This window comes from Chiroxiphia lanceolata, chromosome 1, assembly GCF_009829145.1.
Source record: "Chiroxiphia lanceolata isolate bChiLan1 chromosome 1, bChiLan1.pri, whole genome shotgun sequence".
Lineage (NCBI taxonomy): Eukaryota > Metazoa > Chordata > Aves > Passeriformes > Pipridae > Chiroxiphia > Chiroxiphia lanceolata.
The window spans coordinates 63,060,725-63,075,204 of record NC_045637.1 but is presented as its reverse complement, the minus strand read 5'-3'; the positions used below and the strand labels follow the sequence as shown (position 1 = coordinate 63,075,204).

General features: G+C 40.5%; 2 protein-coding genes across 6 annotated transcripts in view; one reads left to right on the top strand and one right to left on the bottom strand.

Annotated features, from left to right (window-relative positions):
- Window positions 1-4,412: 4,412 nt before the first annotated feature.
- Window positions 4,413-14,147, bottom strand: MSANTD3 (Myb/SANT DNA binding domain containing 3). 5 transcript variants are annotated; one of them, XM_032687323.1, is made up of 5 exons: window positions 13,743-13,919; window positions 12,787-12,873; window positions 7,763-8,066; window positions 7,621-7,669; window positions 4,413-6,312 (listed from the first exon to the last, which is right to left on the bottom strand). In XM_032687323.1, the coding sequence occupies exons 3-5, from the start codon at window positions 8,033-8,035 to the stop codon at window positions 5,903-5,905; spliced, it is 732 nt and encodes a 243-aa protein (XP_032543214.1). In that variant the 5' UTR covers window positions 8,036-8,066; window positions 12,787-12,873; window positions 13,743-13,919; the 3' UTR covers window positions 4,413-5,902. The 5 variants fall into 5 exon arrangements, with proteins under 5 accessions (XP_032543214.1, XP_032543189.1, XP_032543206.1 ...); XM_032687298.1 differs by having other exon boundaries at window positions 7,621-8,066; window positions 13,743-13,917; XM_032687315.1 differs by lacking the exons at window positions 12,787-12,873; window positions 13,743-13,919 and adding an exon at window positions 14,087-14,147 and having other exon boundaries at window positions 7,621-8,066.
- LOC116786560 overlaps window positions 13,961-14,480 on the top strand; it is a 21,931-nt gene continuing 21,411 nt past the window's right edge. The window contains exon 1 of the mRNA XM_032687243.1: window positions 13,961-14,251. The gene's annotated coding sequence lies outside the window, so the exon portion shown is untranslated. The remainder of the gene's footprint in view (window positions 14,252-14,480) is intronic.

Sequence of the window (14,480 nt, the reverse complement as noted above, 5' to 3'; positions counted from 1 at the left end):
AGCTAGCACATTTCTATTTAATAGCTCTTATTAGGCCCAGAAATCTGTCCACAATTCCATGTGCACCTTCCTTAGATATAAGAGAATCAAGCTGATCAGCAACACAGAAGTCTGTGATACCAAAAACAGACACCACTGTTTGCTTTCATCATAAAAATATATTATCCTATTCTTATAGATAGCAACAAATTATCTTCTTTCTTTTTATCACATGTACAGAGCTGTCCTCTCTAACTTTATTAAATTATATTAACAGTTGCTGCATATTGTCATATCATCTTGGTACTTTTTTTATTTTATTAGCCTAAATGTATTATTTTTAGTATGCATTAGTACTTAATTTGCCCAGAAATGCTTTTGAATATCTAACGAGGGACAAAGTTCAGGAAGAGCGATGATGTGTGAATTTACAGTCAGCTGCTTTGAGAGGAAACACAGGAATAGTGTGAAAAGACAGGGTTTTTTCTTATGAAAGAAACTAAGATGCATCAGTCCTATAAAAATATCTTTGATCAAGCTAGCTCAAAATATGAAATTACGGGACTACTTGTGAAGGATTTGTCTGAAAAAAATTCAATTCAATGTTATTTTAAGATTTACATGTAATTCCCCTGCCTAGGAAGTAAAAATATATAAATGTGTAGCAGTTTATTGTTTTAATGTCATGAGAAACATACCTGAAAGTATGACACTGCACGAATGTGTAGTTGTACAGACTGTAACCACAGAGATTCAAAACAAAACTGGAAGCATTATAATGCAAGTGGGTAAGAAGGAAAAGGACATACTGTAAAAGCCTTAAAAAAATTATCTGCAAAAGATCATTGAAAAATACCTATGTAATCATACAAATCCTTGGGAGACTGTTAAAATTTGGTACTGGAAACACACAAAGATGAATGATCATTAAAAAATTCAGCACAACATCCTTAGCTGCCCTTTCGTGTGTTCAGAAAAGGGTAGCCCTGAACCATCCTTCCTTTCTCTGGTCACTGGACTGCAACGGGAAGATCTGAATGCTGAGCTTGGCCACACCAGGTACACCTGCTCTGTAAGGATTGTTTCTCCAAGGAGTGGCTGGGGAGGGCTGTGTTTTCAACCCTGGCTAAACACATCTCTGCAGTGTAGGAAGGAGCATCAGACAGAGGATTTCTGTCAAGTAGCAAGATCCCTTGCTCCAGTCATACAGCAGCCTGGGCATTGAAAGTAGTACAACAGATGGCAGGATGAATTGATTCTTTGTCAAGGTAAGAGCTTTGATTTGAGAAAGTATCTGTGAAAGTCTTTCAGTGAGACTCTTCAACTACCTAGAAATAAGGAACTTTGTTATCCTGAAGCCTAACTTCTGCAGAACCTGAAGGATTTATGAAGAATCACCACCACTTACACAGCTTCAGTACCCTGCATTAGCTCTGGTCCTGATGAATGACTTTTAGTCACAATGTTCTTCCAGAATTACATGGAGAAAGTGATCTTCTCTATACAGACTTTTCTCAATGCTAACCTCTCTTCAAAATCCTTTGTTTCCTAGCCTGTGTGCAGAATCCACAGTGTATGGGCAGCTGTGTATAAAAGACTAACTAACCGTGCTTTCTGTGGAAGGGGAAGGTGATGACAGAGGAACACACATTTCATGTTCAAATGTTGTGATATAGGCAGTCTGAGCTAGAGAAAGGAAAGAGCAAAACACATAGCTCTGAATGAAATCCCCAGCTCATATTGCTGGTTAAAAAGCTAACTGGAAACAGAGACATAAGGAATAAATGCAGGAGAAAAAAATCAACAAAAGAAAAACTTTATACCAGGCAACAAATTAGATGAAGTCCAAGGAGAGACACCTGGAGCTAGGCTCATGTCAGTTTGGGAAGCATAAAGAAATTCACCACGTCTCATCTAGAAGGTCATTGTTACTCTTCATAAGAACATAGAGGCTGAGAACCATGGCCACTACATGTATGGTACACATTTGGAGTTAAGAAGAGATCATTTTGCCCAGTGTATCTTTTAAGTTCATTCTTGACAAAAACTTGTATAGCAAATCCAAAGAAGAACAGGCATGTTGTTCTTAAAATATTGATGTATTTTATCTGTGGAAAAACCTTGAGAAAATTCATACATAGTTTGGCCAAGTGGTTATCAGGAAAACACAATTATGTGAAAGTTTGAATGATGTAATCTAGAAAAAAAGGGAGAGGAACAAACGGACATATTGTCTGAGATGGCTATATTACATATAAGAAGAGTCAAACAAAAGAGAATGTAAATCCTAATACCAGAGGAAGTAATTGCAATCACAACAAAAAAACCAAAAAAGGTAAAAGTTACATTTCTCAAGTAATTTCAACTCCACCACATAAATCACCTTATAAAGCCTTGAAGTGGAGAAGCCAAAGCCTGGCAAGGAGATACATTACTTCACCTTGTTGATCTTTTACATTTTTCTATGTCTAGCACCCAATCTTACAGCAACCAACAGCCAACTACAAATAGGAAAACAAGAGCCAGTGTCACCTGTGAACCATCTGTTATGTGTACCACAAAACCATCTCGTATAATTTGTGTTAGGTGTAACATTCTCATTTTTCTGCTATGCATGTACTGATCATTCTTTCATATCTTTATCTTGGCTTTTTCTAATCTTCTTGTGATTGTCTTAGTTAGAGCAGCTGGCACCAGTTCATCACTGTGTGGATGTAACCCAAACTGTGTATTCTACCCCCTCTATGTCATTTCCCAGGAACTGTTAACAACAGACCATTTGCAGCAGCTGCCCAGAGCACACCTCACCCCTCAGGCTATAAGCCGGGTGTTAAGAAGCCTATGAGATAGGAGGATGTTCCTATCCTCATATCAAGGACTCAGGTGAGATAACTCCCCTCTGGGGAGTCATTAGCACCTCCACACCCAGCCTGAGGGGTCATGTCTGCTAATGGGCCACCAAGGATTCCAAAAATATCTCATGACTCACAATCACCCATTGTGGAACTCCCCGCCCTGGGGGAGGTACTGGGCATTCCCACTCAAACCTGAGTGTATATAATCTTGGGGTCTTGGGACTTCTGGCCCCACTCATCGGATCCAGAGGAGGACCAGAACCTCAACTGGACTGCAATCACCATCCTCGACCAGACTGTAACCAGCACTCTCACCAACAGGTTTTCCTCCTCTTTTTACTTTGGACTTAGGAGGACCTCGTGGGGCTCAGCCCAGAGGCCAACGAACACCATTCTGTTTGTGCCCCAGAGTGCTGAGTTATACATCTGGGTTTTGTGGGTTAAAACCAATTGTTTGTCCATATAATTGTATTTATTGTATTATTGTTATTAAATTGTAACTCTGACTTATAATCTCTTTTGAGTTGAGTTCATTTCTCCTGCCGGTTTACCTTTAAACCAGCACAGTGATCTTCTTTCTTTTAAACAGAAACTGAATTAAAAGGGTCTATTGTTCAGCTTAAGAAAATATGCCAAAAAGCAAGGCATTGCCCACTTAGTAGAGTCTGAAAACATGCATATTTTAAAGGATATTTAAATAAAAAAATAAAACAATCTTTCATGAGCCATGGTATAACTTCCAGGAGTCCAAGTTACCCTTATCTCACATTTTGTGAGATTCTCCCTGGGCTATTTCATGCCTTTTCTAGACCTGGGTTGTCTCTCTATTCTTGCCCTATTTGCAGTGTTGTAATTGTCTCCATTCGTCACCTTTTAACACCTGGCTTCCATTTCATCGTTTCAAATTACTTCCACTTAGAACCAGTGTGGAAGGAATCTAGTTAAGACAAATGTCTTCCCCGTTCTTTTTTCTGCATAGTGCCTGACCAATTGTCATAACCACTGAAATAACTGACTCATCTTTCAGACCACAGAATGCGATCTCAGAACAAAAAGATCTTCACTTCTGTTTACTTCTTTCTTTTGCCTCTACTGTTATTATACTTTCCCATAGTACTTCTATTCAGCAGAAAGAAAAAAAAGTGTCCATAACAATATCCTTTTTTGGAATTCCTGTACTTCCTTCATATGGCCAATTAATAAGAAAATTGAAAGTGCAGTCAAAAAGGTCTGCCTTCAGATTTCATACATTGCCTATTATTTCTGTCTTGCAGCAGCTCTGCATATTTTTTTTAGTCTGTCATATAAAATAAGTTGTAATAAATAGCTCCCGCTGTGACTGCTGGTGTTAGCACGTTGAAGGGAGTAGCGCACGTACCACAGTGTTAACCACAGTGAGTACTGTGGTTGATAATGGCAGTACTTGGAAAGATGAATCACCAGCAGTGAAAGCAGTTCAAGAAAAAGAAACACATACACACACACACACACAAAATCCCAACCCAAAACAAAACCAAAAGGAACTCGCTCCACCAGAAAGAACATCCAGGGAAAGAGAGAGGAGCGTAACTGGGAACGTATGCTTTGTAACATACTTTAATTTGAATACATTGCTCACAGTATGGACTTGCCCTTATGAACCATGATCTGAAAATACTTTATTAAATAACGTGATACTTGGATTTTTCAACGAAAATTTATGGTTCTGTTAATTTTTCTCACTGCTTCAAAAGGTGGTTTACACCCTCCTGTAAAATAGGTTTTCACACATCAGAAGCTCTTATGAAGCTTTGTGGGGTTCTGCATTTCACATTCTCTTAACCCTTGCCCCACTAGAATAAATGATTGCCTGGGTAAGGATTATCTTTATTTGTGCTTTCCTACTATCTACTGTTCTGGACACCCAAACTCTGTGGGTACCTTCATGTGAATGCTTCACACAAATCATGTCCATCACCCCACACTGACAGCAAATGCAAGAAACACACCACCATAATGCACAGGACAGAACAAAACAGAACAGTGCTTCAGGACAGGAATTATTCCCCTGAACTGCTTCCCACCCTATGTGAAGGAAAAGAGGGTGAATTTTAAGTCTTCTTGCCAAGGAGAGATTGAGATACTCAAGCTAGCTGCTACACCATCAAGTATTGCATAGGAAGATAGAGGGAGACTTTGCCAATGGGCTGGCTAGCTCACTGCATTTTAAGAGCTTTATGAATTGTTAAAAAGCTCTTCCCCTCAGAATGACTCCAGGTGAACAGCACACAGTGCTGGCAGCAGCATTTGACCCTCTCATTTCGGTGTTCTACTTCAATACAAGATGGGCCTGGGAAAGAAGGAACAAGCACAATGGCTTTTGAGGAAGAAGTCGCCTTCTTTTTAACTTCGTAAGGGTCAAGGCTCAAAAAACCAGAGGGCCAGTCCACAACCATTCTCTCAATCAGCCAGCCAGCTGGGAAATACTACTGTTCTTCAGAAGGAAAGGGCTCAGTTACTACAGTGGTCTTTTTGCTACTTCCTTAATTTTCACATCTTCTATGAAGAATAAGTTATGGACTATATTAACTAGAGACAAGTTTATTTTTTCCTAAGCTCCAGCATAATGATCCAACTGATACCTGTCAATCAACTTCTGCCTCAATAGCAGAGAGCAACTCCAATCCTTGCATTAATTTGGAAAATGGTAGATAGGAAGAGATAGAAATCAAAATAAATACTACAGCCTGATGTTTAAAGCTGTTATCTTAAGAACACCCAATGTAAGAACACCTGGAGTACCTTAAATTTCACGAGGATGCACGGGCGTTCTGAGAGGGGAAAATATGTTCACATTTTAAACACTGTGCATGTCTGAGTTAAACAAATCAGAACTACCTACAAATGAACAATACAGTTTTCCCCTTGGTAGACTATACCACTGTTTCCCTAAATATTAAGAGTCATAGTGTGTTCACTATCAGCCAGGCACCTACCCTGTCACTGTACATTCACATTAAAAAACCTTCTTTCCAGTGCGCGTTACTCATAAACGTGTGAATCAGACTGACTCTCTGCCCCTTTATGTTCTAAGGTGAATTAGGAAAGGGTCTGTTATAGGATGATACAGGCCATTCTTTTGTGATGGTCTGCAGTTTTCTCTCCCAATACATTTTCTTTTTATTTAGCACTTCCATTTTTATCCTGTGTTCTTCTTCAGCCATCTCACATTCTCTTTCTATTTGCTGTATTTTTGCCACATGAACTTCATTCATTTGGATTAACTGCAGTTGCAAAATTGACATTTGCTGGTGATGTTCTTCCTCATGCATTTTTTTCAGAGCACTTTCCTGAGATGCTTTACTTCTGTAGTTCTTATCTGCTGCTATTCTGACATCAGAACACGAAGGCTCAGGTTGGGAGGTACCTTCACATACTGGAAAATGTACCAGCTCTTTGTCTTCATCACAAAGTTCTCTGTTTGAGACAACAAATGATTCTGCAAAACAAAAGAAGAAAAAGTATTACAGTATTCCCTTCCCCTCTCTCAAGAAACACAAATGTGATAAGTTATTGATACATGCATCTAAACCTTGCGCTTCTGTACCAAAGTACAGAAGCCAATACCTAACGCAGTTCTGTTACAGAATACTAAGAGTATAATGGTCTGAACCGAACTACTCTGGGCTCTGTTGCTACACTTCCATGACTATAATGGGAGCTCAGAATACTAAAGTGAATATAGACATTTAAAAGTGGATACCTAAATTTGGGTGGCTGAGCCCGGAGCTAAACCTTAATGCAGCTGTTTAAGCTAAATCCATATGTGACTTGCAATACTTTTATGAAAGATCTCAGTGTCAGGTGAAGAGCTGTAGCAACATGAATATGAAGAGAGTGAGGGAATACTAGGAAGAATACCTCTTATTCCTTTCATATCACTACTGTAGGTGTTGTAAACACAGTAGTGTACATTTTTAGGAAAAAAATACATTATTCTAACTTTGAGAAGGCTCTACCAATTCTTCTGAAACAAAAGAGACTACTCATGGAACAGAACAGTTACCACTGCAAATGAGGGTATCAAAATACATTCCTTTACAAATCCTGATGACTAATTATGGTAAGTACAATTATGAAAGAGACATTCTAAGAATGTTATCTAACAACGTAGCTACTGATGTCTTTTGAGCAAGGACAGTCTCCTATGTGAGATCCTGACATAATAAAACTTGCAAGAAACCATTGTAGTCGTCCTCCCTTCTGTTTTTGCATTATTCCTTATGTGTATGCTTGCCAAACAAAGAAGAATGTAGTGCTGAACTTTCTCAGAAAGGCTGCTTCCAATGTGGACTGTAATGTGAAATATGGCTCTACATACTCTCTGTAGTCCTTGAAAACAAAGGAGGAAAGACCTACAGGGAACTCTTGCAGCAGACAATTTTGTATCAATTTTCTGCTGGTGGATTTGTTTGTTTGTTTGTTTTAACCAGCAAAATTATACCTTATAAAGAATAAGAATATCCTTGAGACTCTTCTCTGGAAAGCCAGCATGACAGCTACAGTGATGCTTGCCACAAAGCAGCAGATACGTCAGAAACTGATGAAAAGAATTTGTGAAAACCCTCAGTTCAACTCTCGGAGGCCTAGGGTAATACACAAAGTCTTGTGATATCGTAGCTGTGAAATTACTTTTCTATAACCAGCAGTCCCAGCCAGGTAGAGAGATTTAGACTGCTGAAAGACAATCACTGGCAAAATCACATACAAAACAATACTACTTGCATCATTACAGTAACATTTATACCTTGACTAGAAGCATCAGGCTGATATTCAGAATCTTCTTCTGGTGGGCTCTGCAAAAAGTACATTTGCTCAGGCATTATGCTGGCAATCTTCTCTTTCCCTACGATGTGAGTATTTATAAGTGGACTAATACTTCTTTTTACCTTCTCCCGCCTTTCATGTGCCATTATCTTTTTTGTCCGTGCCTTGATATTTTCCCAGCATTTCTTTAACTGTTTGAAGTCTCGCAGTGATACGCTGGGCTGTGAATTATATTCATGAGCTAGTGCTTGCCAGGTACGTTGTTTCAGAGCAATAGTTCTCGCATCGCTTTTTTTACATTCAAGCACATATTTGTATTTTTCAACTAACGCAAGCAGCACACTCTTCTCCACTTCCGAGAAGTATTTAGCAGGCTTTATTATTTCGTTTTGCATTTTCTACTGTTTCTCCAAGAAGCCAAAATTCCTATGAAAGCAATGTTGAAAGGAAAAAGAAAAACAAAAAACAAACACAAATTAGAACTAGTTACAGTATCAGGAAACCACGTTTCAGCAAATAAATTCTCAGCATAGCCTCTGGTTCATTTTAATAGAATAGTTTGTGAGTAGTTCTAGAGCACATAATGGAACAATTGGGTAATATATAGTATAGTTCCATGCTGTTTTGCGTTGCCACTTTAGTGGGTATGCAGTTCCAGAAGTAGACCACGGGAGGTCTTTGTTACAATTTGTCTTGATACAAAATACTTGCTATTCAATTTACTTAGTGACTTGTTTTCAAAATCTTATTTTCCTGTTTATTGCACTTTTTTACACCCAAAGAGTTTTCAAAGCCCTGAACTGTGCAACAAGTTCTGAAATACAGCCCTTGATAACTTTGGGTTTAAGTCTAAAGACACCTTCATGAGGTTTGGGTTTTCTTTGGTACACAAAAGAGCCTCTTCTGCCCTTGCTGAGTGTAGATTTCTAATTACCCCCCTCTCTCTACAGTATTTGAAAGTTGTATGAGAAATGATACTAAGAAGTTTTCTTTTTAAAGACCTGTCAGCTTGGTTCTCCCCTGAGCTCTGCCCTCCTTGTCTCACACCCAACAAGGCAACAGGATCCTGACCTTATTACAATAGTGAGGAGAGGCAAGGGTTGCAAGAAGACACAAAGGAATTATGGAGACTAAGTGCTTGGAAGGTACAGGTCCTTCACCCTTTACTCCTGAGCCTGCCTGTGTGGCACTTCTTTTTGCCTGCCCTGCTCCTCACTCTTGGGAGCGAACAGCCAGGCTAAAAAGAGTTTTGGCTTCTCTCAGTACAGATACTGCTACACACTTACATCACATCAACAACTGCCTCTCTTCTCAAGCCTAGGACCTACATGGTCAATAGGAAAACGGTAGCTGATACCAGGGAATTCTGACATTAAAAAAAAGGAAGAAAACAGTGTTGCCTTGAATTAACAACACATGACTGTGCTGCAAAATGTATTTTTTTCTTTTATCTTTTCACACTCTTTCCTCTGTTTGTTTTCACTATAACTGTGTAGCTCAAATTACTTTTATATTTTGGGCAGAAACTTCTGGATAATTAAGTAGGAAAAGGACAGCAATGCTGCCTTAGTTCACATTTCTTCTGATTTTAATCATAAAACTCAAAGATAGAACATATATAAGATAATTGGTTCATATTCCTAACAGTCTAGGACTCTCCTAAAATGAATTTTCTGCTATTTTGCCCATTGTTTAACTGCTTGACCCTTAGATGAGCTCAGTTGGTTAGAGAATGCTGCTAATAATATCAAGGTCATGGGTTTGATCCATGTACAGGGCATTCACTCAACATTTGGACCCAGTGATCCTTGTGGGTCCCTTTCAACTCAGAATGTTCTGTGATTCTGTGATACTTCTCTCATAACATTACTTGTCCATGCACTAGATATCACCATCATGTTTCCTCTTTTCAAAGTAATTTTCCTTAACTCCACTGCACTAGGACTTTCTTTGGGCCATTCTTGTAATCCCTTTCCTCCAAACATCTCAATACTTACAGTTATTCCCACCTCATTCAGTAAAGGTAACTACTTATATTTATAAAGAAACCTAACAGACAAGCTAATGTCAAAATGAGAACATGAGTCTGACAAAAAAACAGCAGCTTTCTCAAGTAACCCATAAAATATGACAAACCCCAGCTGTCCTAGTTTCATCTGGGACAGTGTTCATTTTCTTCTTAGTCACTGGTACAGTGCTGTGTTTTGAATTTAGTATGTGAATAATGCTGATTGATGCTTCAGTTGATGCTCAGTGGTGCTTACTCTAAGTCAAGGACTTTTCAGTGTCCCATGCTCTGACAGTGAGCAGGAGCACAAGAGGCTGTGAAGAAGCACAGCTAGGACAGCTGACCTGAACTGGTCAAAGGGATAACCCCACACCATAAAATGTCATGTTCAGTGTATAAATGAGGAGGGAGTTGGCTGGGATCTGCCCATTGCTGCTCTGGGACAGGCTGGGCATCCGTCACCAGGTGGTGGGCAGCTGTATTGTGCCTCACTTGTTTCTCCTGCGTTTTGTTCCTCTCTCTCTCTCCTTTTCATTACAAGTATTATTATATTTTACATTGTTTCAATCATTAAACTGTTCTTATCTCAACCCACAAGTTTTACTTTTTATTCTAATTCTCCTCCTCACCCCACTTGGGAGCAAGGAGTGAACAAGCAGCCTGCACGGTACTTCGTTGCTGGTTGGGGTTTAAACCATGACACCAGCAAAACAAAGAGGAGTCAAAGAAGAGAGGAGGCAGTAGAACAAAGCCTGGAATAGCAAAACTGAAACAAAGTGAATAGAAATAATTAACAGCCTAAGTTAAGTCAGTATTTAAGTCGTAGTCCTACTGAAAAAGGCAACAAACACTTGGTTTGTACTTTCTGTCACTGCTCTACCGGGTAATTGCTGGGCATGTACTGACTGGGCAGGTAGCACCTGTATAGTCACTGGCTAGTCACAGTTCTGCTCTCTCTTACCAAATGCTGGTGTCATGGGGACATGGGAGAGCTGGAGTTTTTGCAGTAGACAGGATTTAGGGGACTAAGGGAAAGCTCCGTAGGAAACCAGACTTTAATAGTGCTACTGCTCACAGAACACAGCTCACAGCTTGTTTATTTTACATGAAAGAAAAAGGTGCAAGAAGGAAGAGAGCTGGGTGGATGAACCTAAGGAAGACGGTTTCCTGATTCAGTATTTCCTCCATCATGCTATATCAAGTTATTTTTTTTACAGTCTGTGAAAACTTAAGTCACCCCATGTGTTGGTGACAGGAATTCTTAAAAAGCTATAATCTCACAGAAAAAACTAAGCATAAGCAAAGAAACTTCTTTCATCACATACATACATCGCATAGATATTATAATGTCTAGGTCTACTAGAAGAGAACAGCTACTTCAGAAGTTCCTTAAATAAAACATAAATTAAGAAAAGAGAAAAAGAAATAAAGTCAGGAAGTTGACATCCTAACAAACATACTGAAAACTGGCAACTTTGCTCCATGAAACAACTCTGAAAACATATAAAACAAAATAGACTATAATGGGATAGACTCTATCTACAGATCTATTTTACTTACATAGCTATTGTACCATTCCAAACCATTAAGCTGCTTTGGACAGCTGCTGAAACAAAATTCTTGGGACTAAATATTAGGGCTCTCTCTTAGCCTCAATTCTACCAAAGAATGGGATGAAATGCAGTCCCACCAGCAACTCGTAAGATCCAATACCTTATGACCCTTGAAAAACCCAAATCAGAGACTCCATGTGACCAGAAATGGCTGATTCTACCTTCTGCTGATGCATGTAAATCTTATTTCTAGTTTTGAAAAGGTGTGAGAATCTCAGACAAAAAAATCATTACATGTTTGTGTGTAGAAAATTCCTTTAATGAGAGACACTGGATACTTCGGAAACTAAGTTCAAAAAGTTAATGTTACTAGGACTTCTGGATTCCAGGTGCTAAGTATCTAGCTACATAGGTTAGCAGACACAACTGATGTCAGTAAATATCTAAAACATTTCCAAATATGACTTCATATATATTAACAAATTACGTACTAGAATAAAAGCTCATTTTTCATGGATGGAGTCACAGCAAACTTAAGTATCACTTTCATACCACACTATCATTTATTTCTATTATTTTTACTGTGGTAGCACCTGAGATCCCCAGTCATAAGTTGAAAACATAGGTCCTACACTGAGAAGAAGATATTAGTCTTCTCTTCCCCTAATCACATTCCTAATATTTTTTTCCTACACATACACACTGTAACTGTGTCCTTTCTGTGAAGAAGCCAGGATTATGATCTAGGATGCATAAAAGAACCCAAGAATTGGTGTGAGCAGTTTTATGCACTTACTACACAGAAGAGTTCTTGAAGATTCTTCTCAAGCTTTTACATGCTTAGCGTGCTTGCTTCAATATTACAGCCCACTTGCAATCAGGTGAACAGAAAGTACTCTGAGATGTCAGAGAACTTAGTATGCTGGGACATTGCAGCAAAACACCACCATATATTCATATTCACCTCCTTTTCTTTATGCATATTAATCACCTTCTGGCAGCTCACTGACTCCTCTGCAGAATACGAGAAAGGACTCTCACAAGCCCACAGAATTTCCATTTCAAGGCTAAGAGAGCCTTCCAGGACATATGCCCAGGATATAATTTAGTAACTAGGAATCTGTGTTGAAATGAAAGTAGTTTACGGTGTAGAACTCATCCAGTAAACAGGATTGATTTATGTGGGTGCCTGAGGACAGCTGCAGAGTAAATTCTAAGAAACAAAGAATGGAAAGCTTCTCCCACTCTTACAGGTGCCTAGCCTCCAAGACACTTGCAGTAAGGAAGCACTTTATCCTATTTATCTTCTCCAGGCATGACTCAATTCACAACTTGCCTTAAAAGAAATCAGTGTTCTAAGTACTTGTCCTCTCACAGAAACCTTTATAGCTTTAAGATAACAGAAATATCTCTTAGCTCCTCATCTTTACTTTGAAAGCACTTTGTGCTGCTTTCTTTTAAAGACTATGAGGTGTGTGCTGTGATCTGCTGGAAGAATATCTTGAAAAAAAAAATTACACAAGTTAAGAAGTGCACACATGTTCATAAGTATGTTATATATTTGTATTATTTTGCTTGCACACACCTAAACAGACACCCAAACTCCAATCAGTTGCAAAGAAGCCCTTCAGGTTGGCATGTATGAGCAGCATCTTCGGTCCATCAAATATTTCTTTTAGGCATAAGAAAATGCAGAGAGAATGTTATGGTGGAAGACTTAACTGAAATATTAAGGTTACACTAATCAAACCCAAAGAAAATAGCAAACTGTGGTCACAGTGTGAGAGTTAATTACATGTACCAATGCCAACAGAATTACTACCAGAAATAGTCAAGAATTGAAAAAAAGAAAATTTATGTATCCAACTTAAATTGCAGGTAAAGCTTCAAGCATAGTCAGTAATTAACAGCATTGGAAATCTGTTATAATTCTGTCCTTTCCATCCAGTGTTTGAGGATGAAAGAAAGGCACTGGAACGACCCACACTAGTCACAACAGGTTTATATTTCATTTGAATAACAGAACCAGAAGTAAGCAGTGTTCTTCAAATGTTAGGTTTTCCTCACTGAGCTTCCATTAATGTTCCAGGCCTGACCCTGTCTACCTTGAGACCTGAAATCACTAGTTAATTAGGTGTATATTCCAAATATGAATCAGTTCTATACGGAAATTGTGTTTTAATCAGATTAAAAAAATCCCACCTCTTTGGGTGCTTCCCCCCCCCCCCCCAACGTTTTAATACAAACGAGGAGTTATCACGGATCATCCAGCAAATGAGCAAAACAATCTATTAGTAAAAATGCACAGTACTTTGCCTAAATTTCTCCTGTCGAATTTTATATACCAATACACGGAAATGTATTTTTAAAAAATACAGGATATTAAACTATATATACACAGAGATACATTTCAAGCAGGTCATCCCGCTACCTATGGAGGACATCCAAAGCACTTTGTGCACGCAAGGTAATGGATGCAGGTCGTTATTCCGAACGACTGCCTGAAATCCATCAAAAATAGGCATAATACAGGAATCCTACCAGACTCTCTCGCACCCGAACTTCTCAAACATTAACTCGAGCCTTGTGTGGTTTTGGGGTTTTTTTTAATCTCCACGCTAGCTCCTCTTCTGCTGGAAGGAGAAAGGAGAGCAGGTCCCGTCTCCACAAAGGCGGCCGCTCCACCCTGGGCGGGCGCGGAGGCTGCGGCGGGATCCGGGCGCATCCGCGGCGGGGGCGGCGGGCGCTGCTGTCACCCCGCGCCCGCGGGGACCGGCGCCGGCGGCGGGGAACACCCCACCCTGCGGCCCCGCTAGCTCCCTCCGCCTAACAAAGCGCCTCTCCCGGCTCCCTCCCTCCGTCCCCTCCTTCCCCGCCTCCCTCACCTCCCCGCCCGCAGGTCGACGCCACCGCTCCCTCCAGCTCCCCGCAAACCCCGCGCTGGATTCCCGCCCCGCCGCAGCGCGGGCGGCGCGGCACTGGCCTGTCCCGCGGGACCCACCGCCTCTCCCGCACGGGGAGACACATCCTGGGGGACCCCGAGCCTGCAGGTGCGGCGGCGCTGCGGGGAGGCGGGTACGGGGTGTCCGTGTCCGTGTGTTCGTGTGTGTGTTGCGGGGAGCGGCGTGCGAACACCCAGCGGCCGCCGGGAAGCGGGTGGGCAGCCCCGCCTGCACCGGGCGCGGGCGGAGCTCCCGGGACGCACGTCCCTAGTGCGGCGTCCCCCATCTCGCATCCCCGTCTCCATCGCGCCCCCTCATCCCGCTCCGGGGGCGCGGG

What these genes read in the sequence shown, in the direction of transcription:
- MSANTD3 (XM_032687315.1), bottom strand. Translation starts at nt 8,035, where the DNA reads ATGCAAAACGAAATAATAAAGCCTGCTAAATACTTCTCGGAAGTGGAG. An exon ending in GCCTGATGCTTCTAGTCAAG is followed by an intron (nt 6,313 to 7,620) that starts GTATAAATGTTA and finishes TTTGTTTTGCAG; the next exon opens with AATCATTTGTTGTCTCAAAC.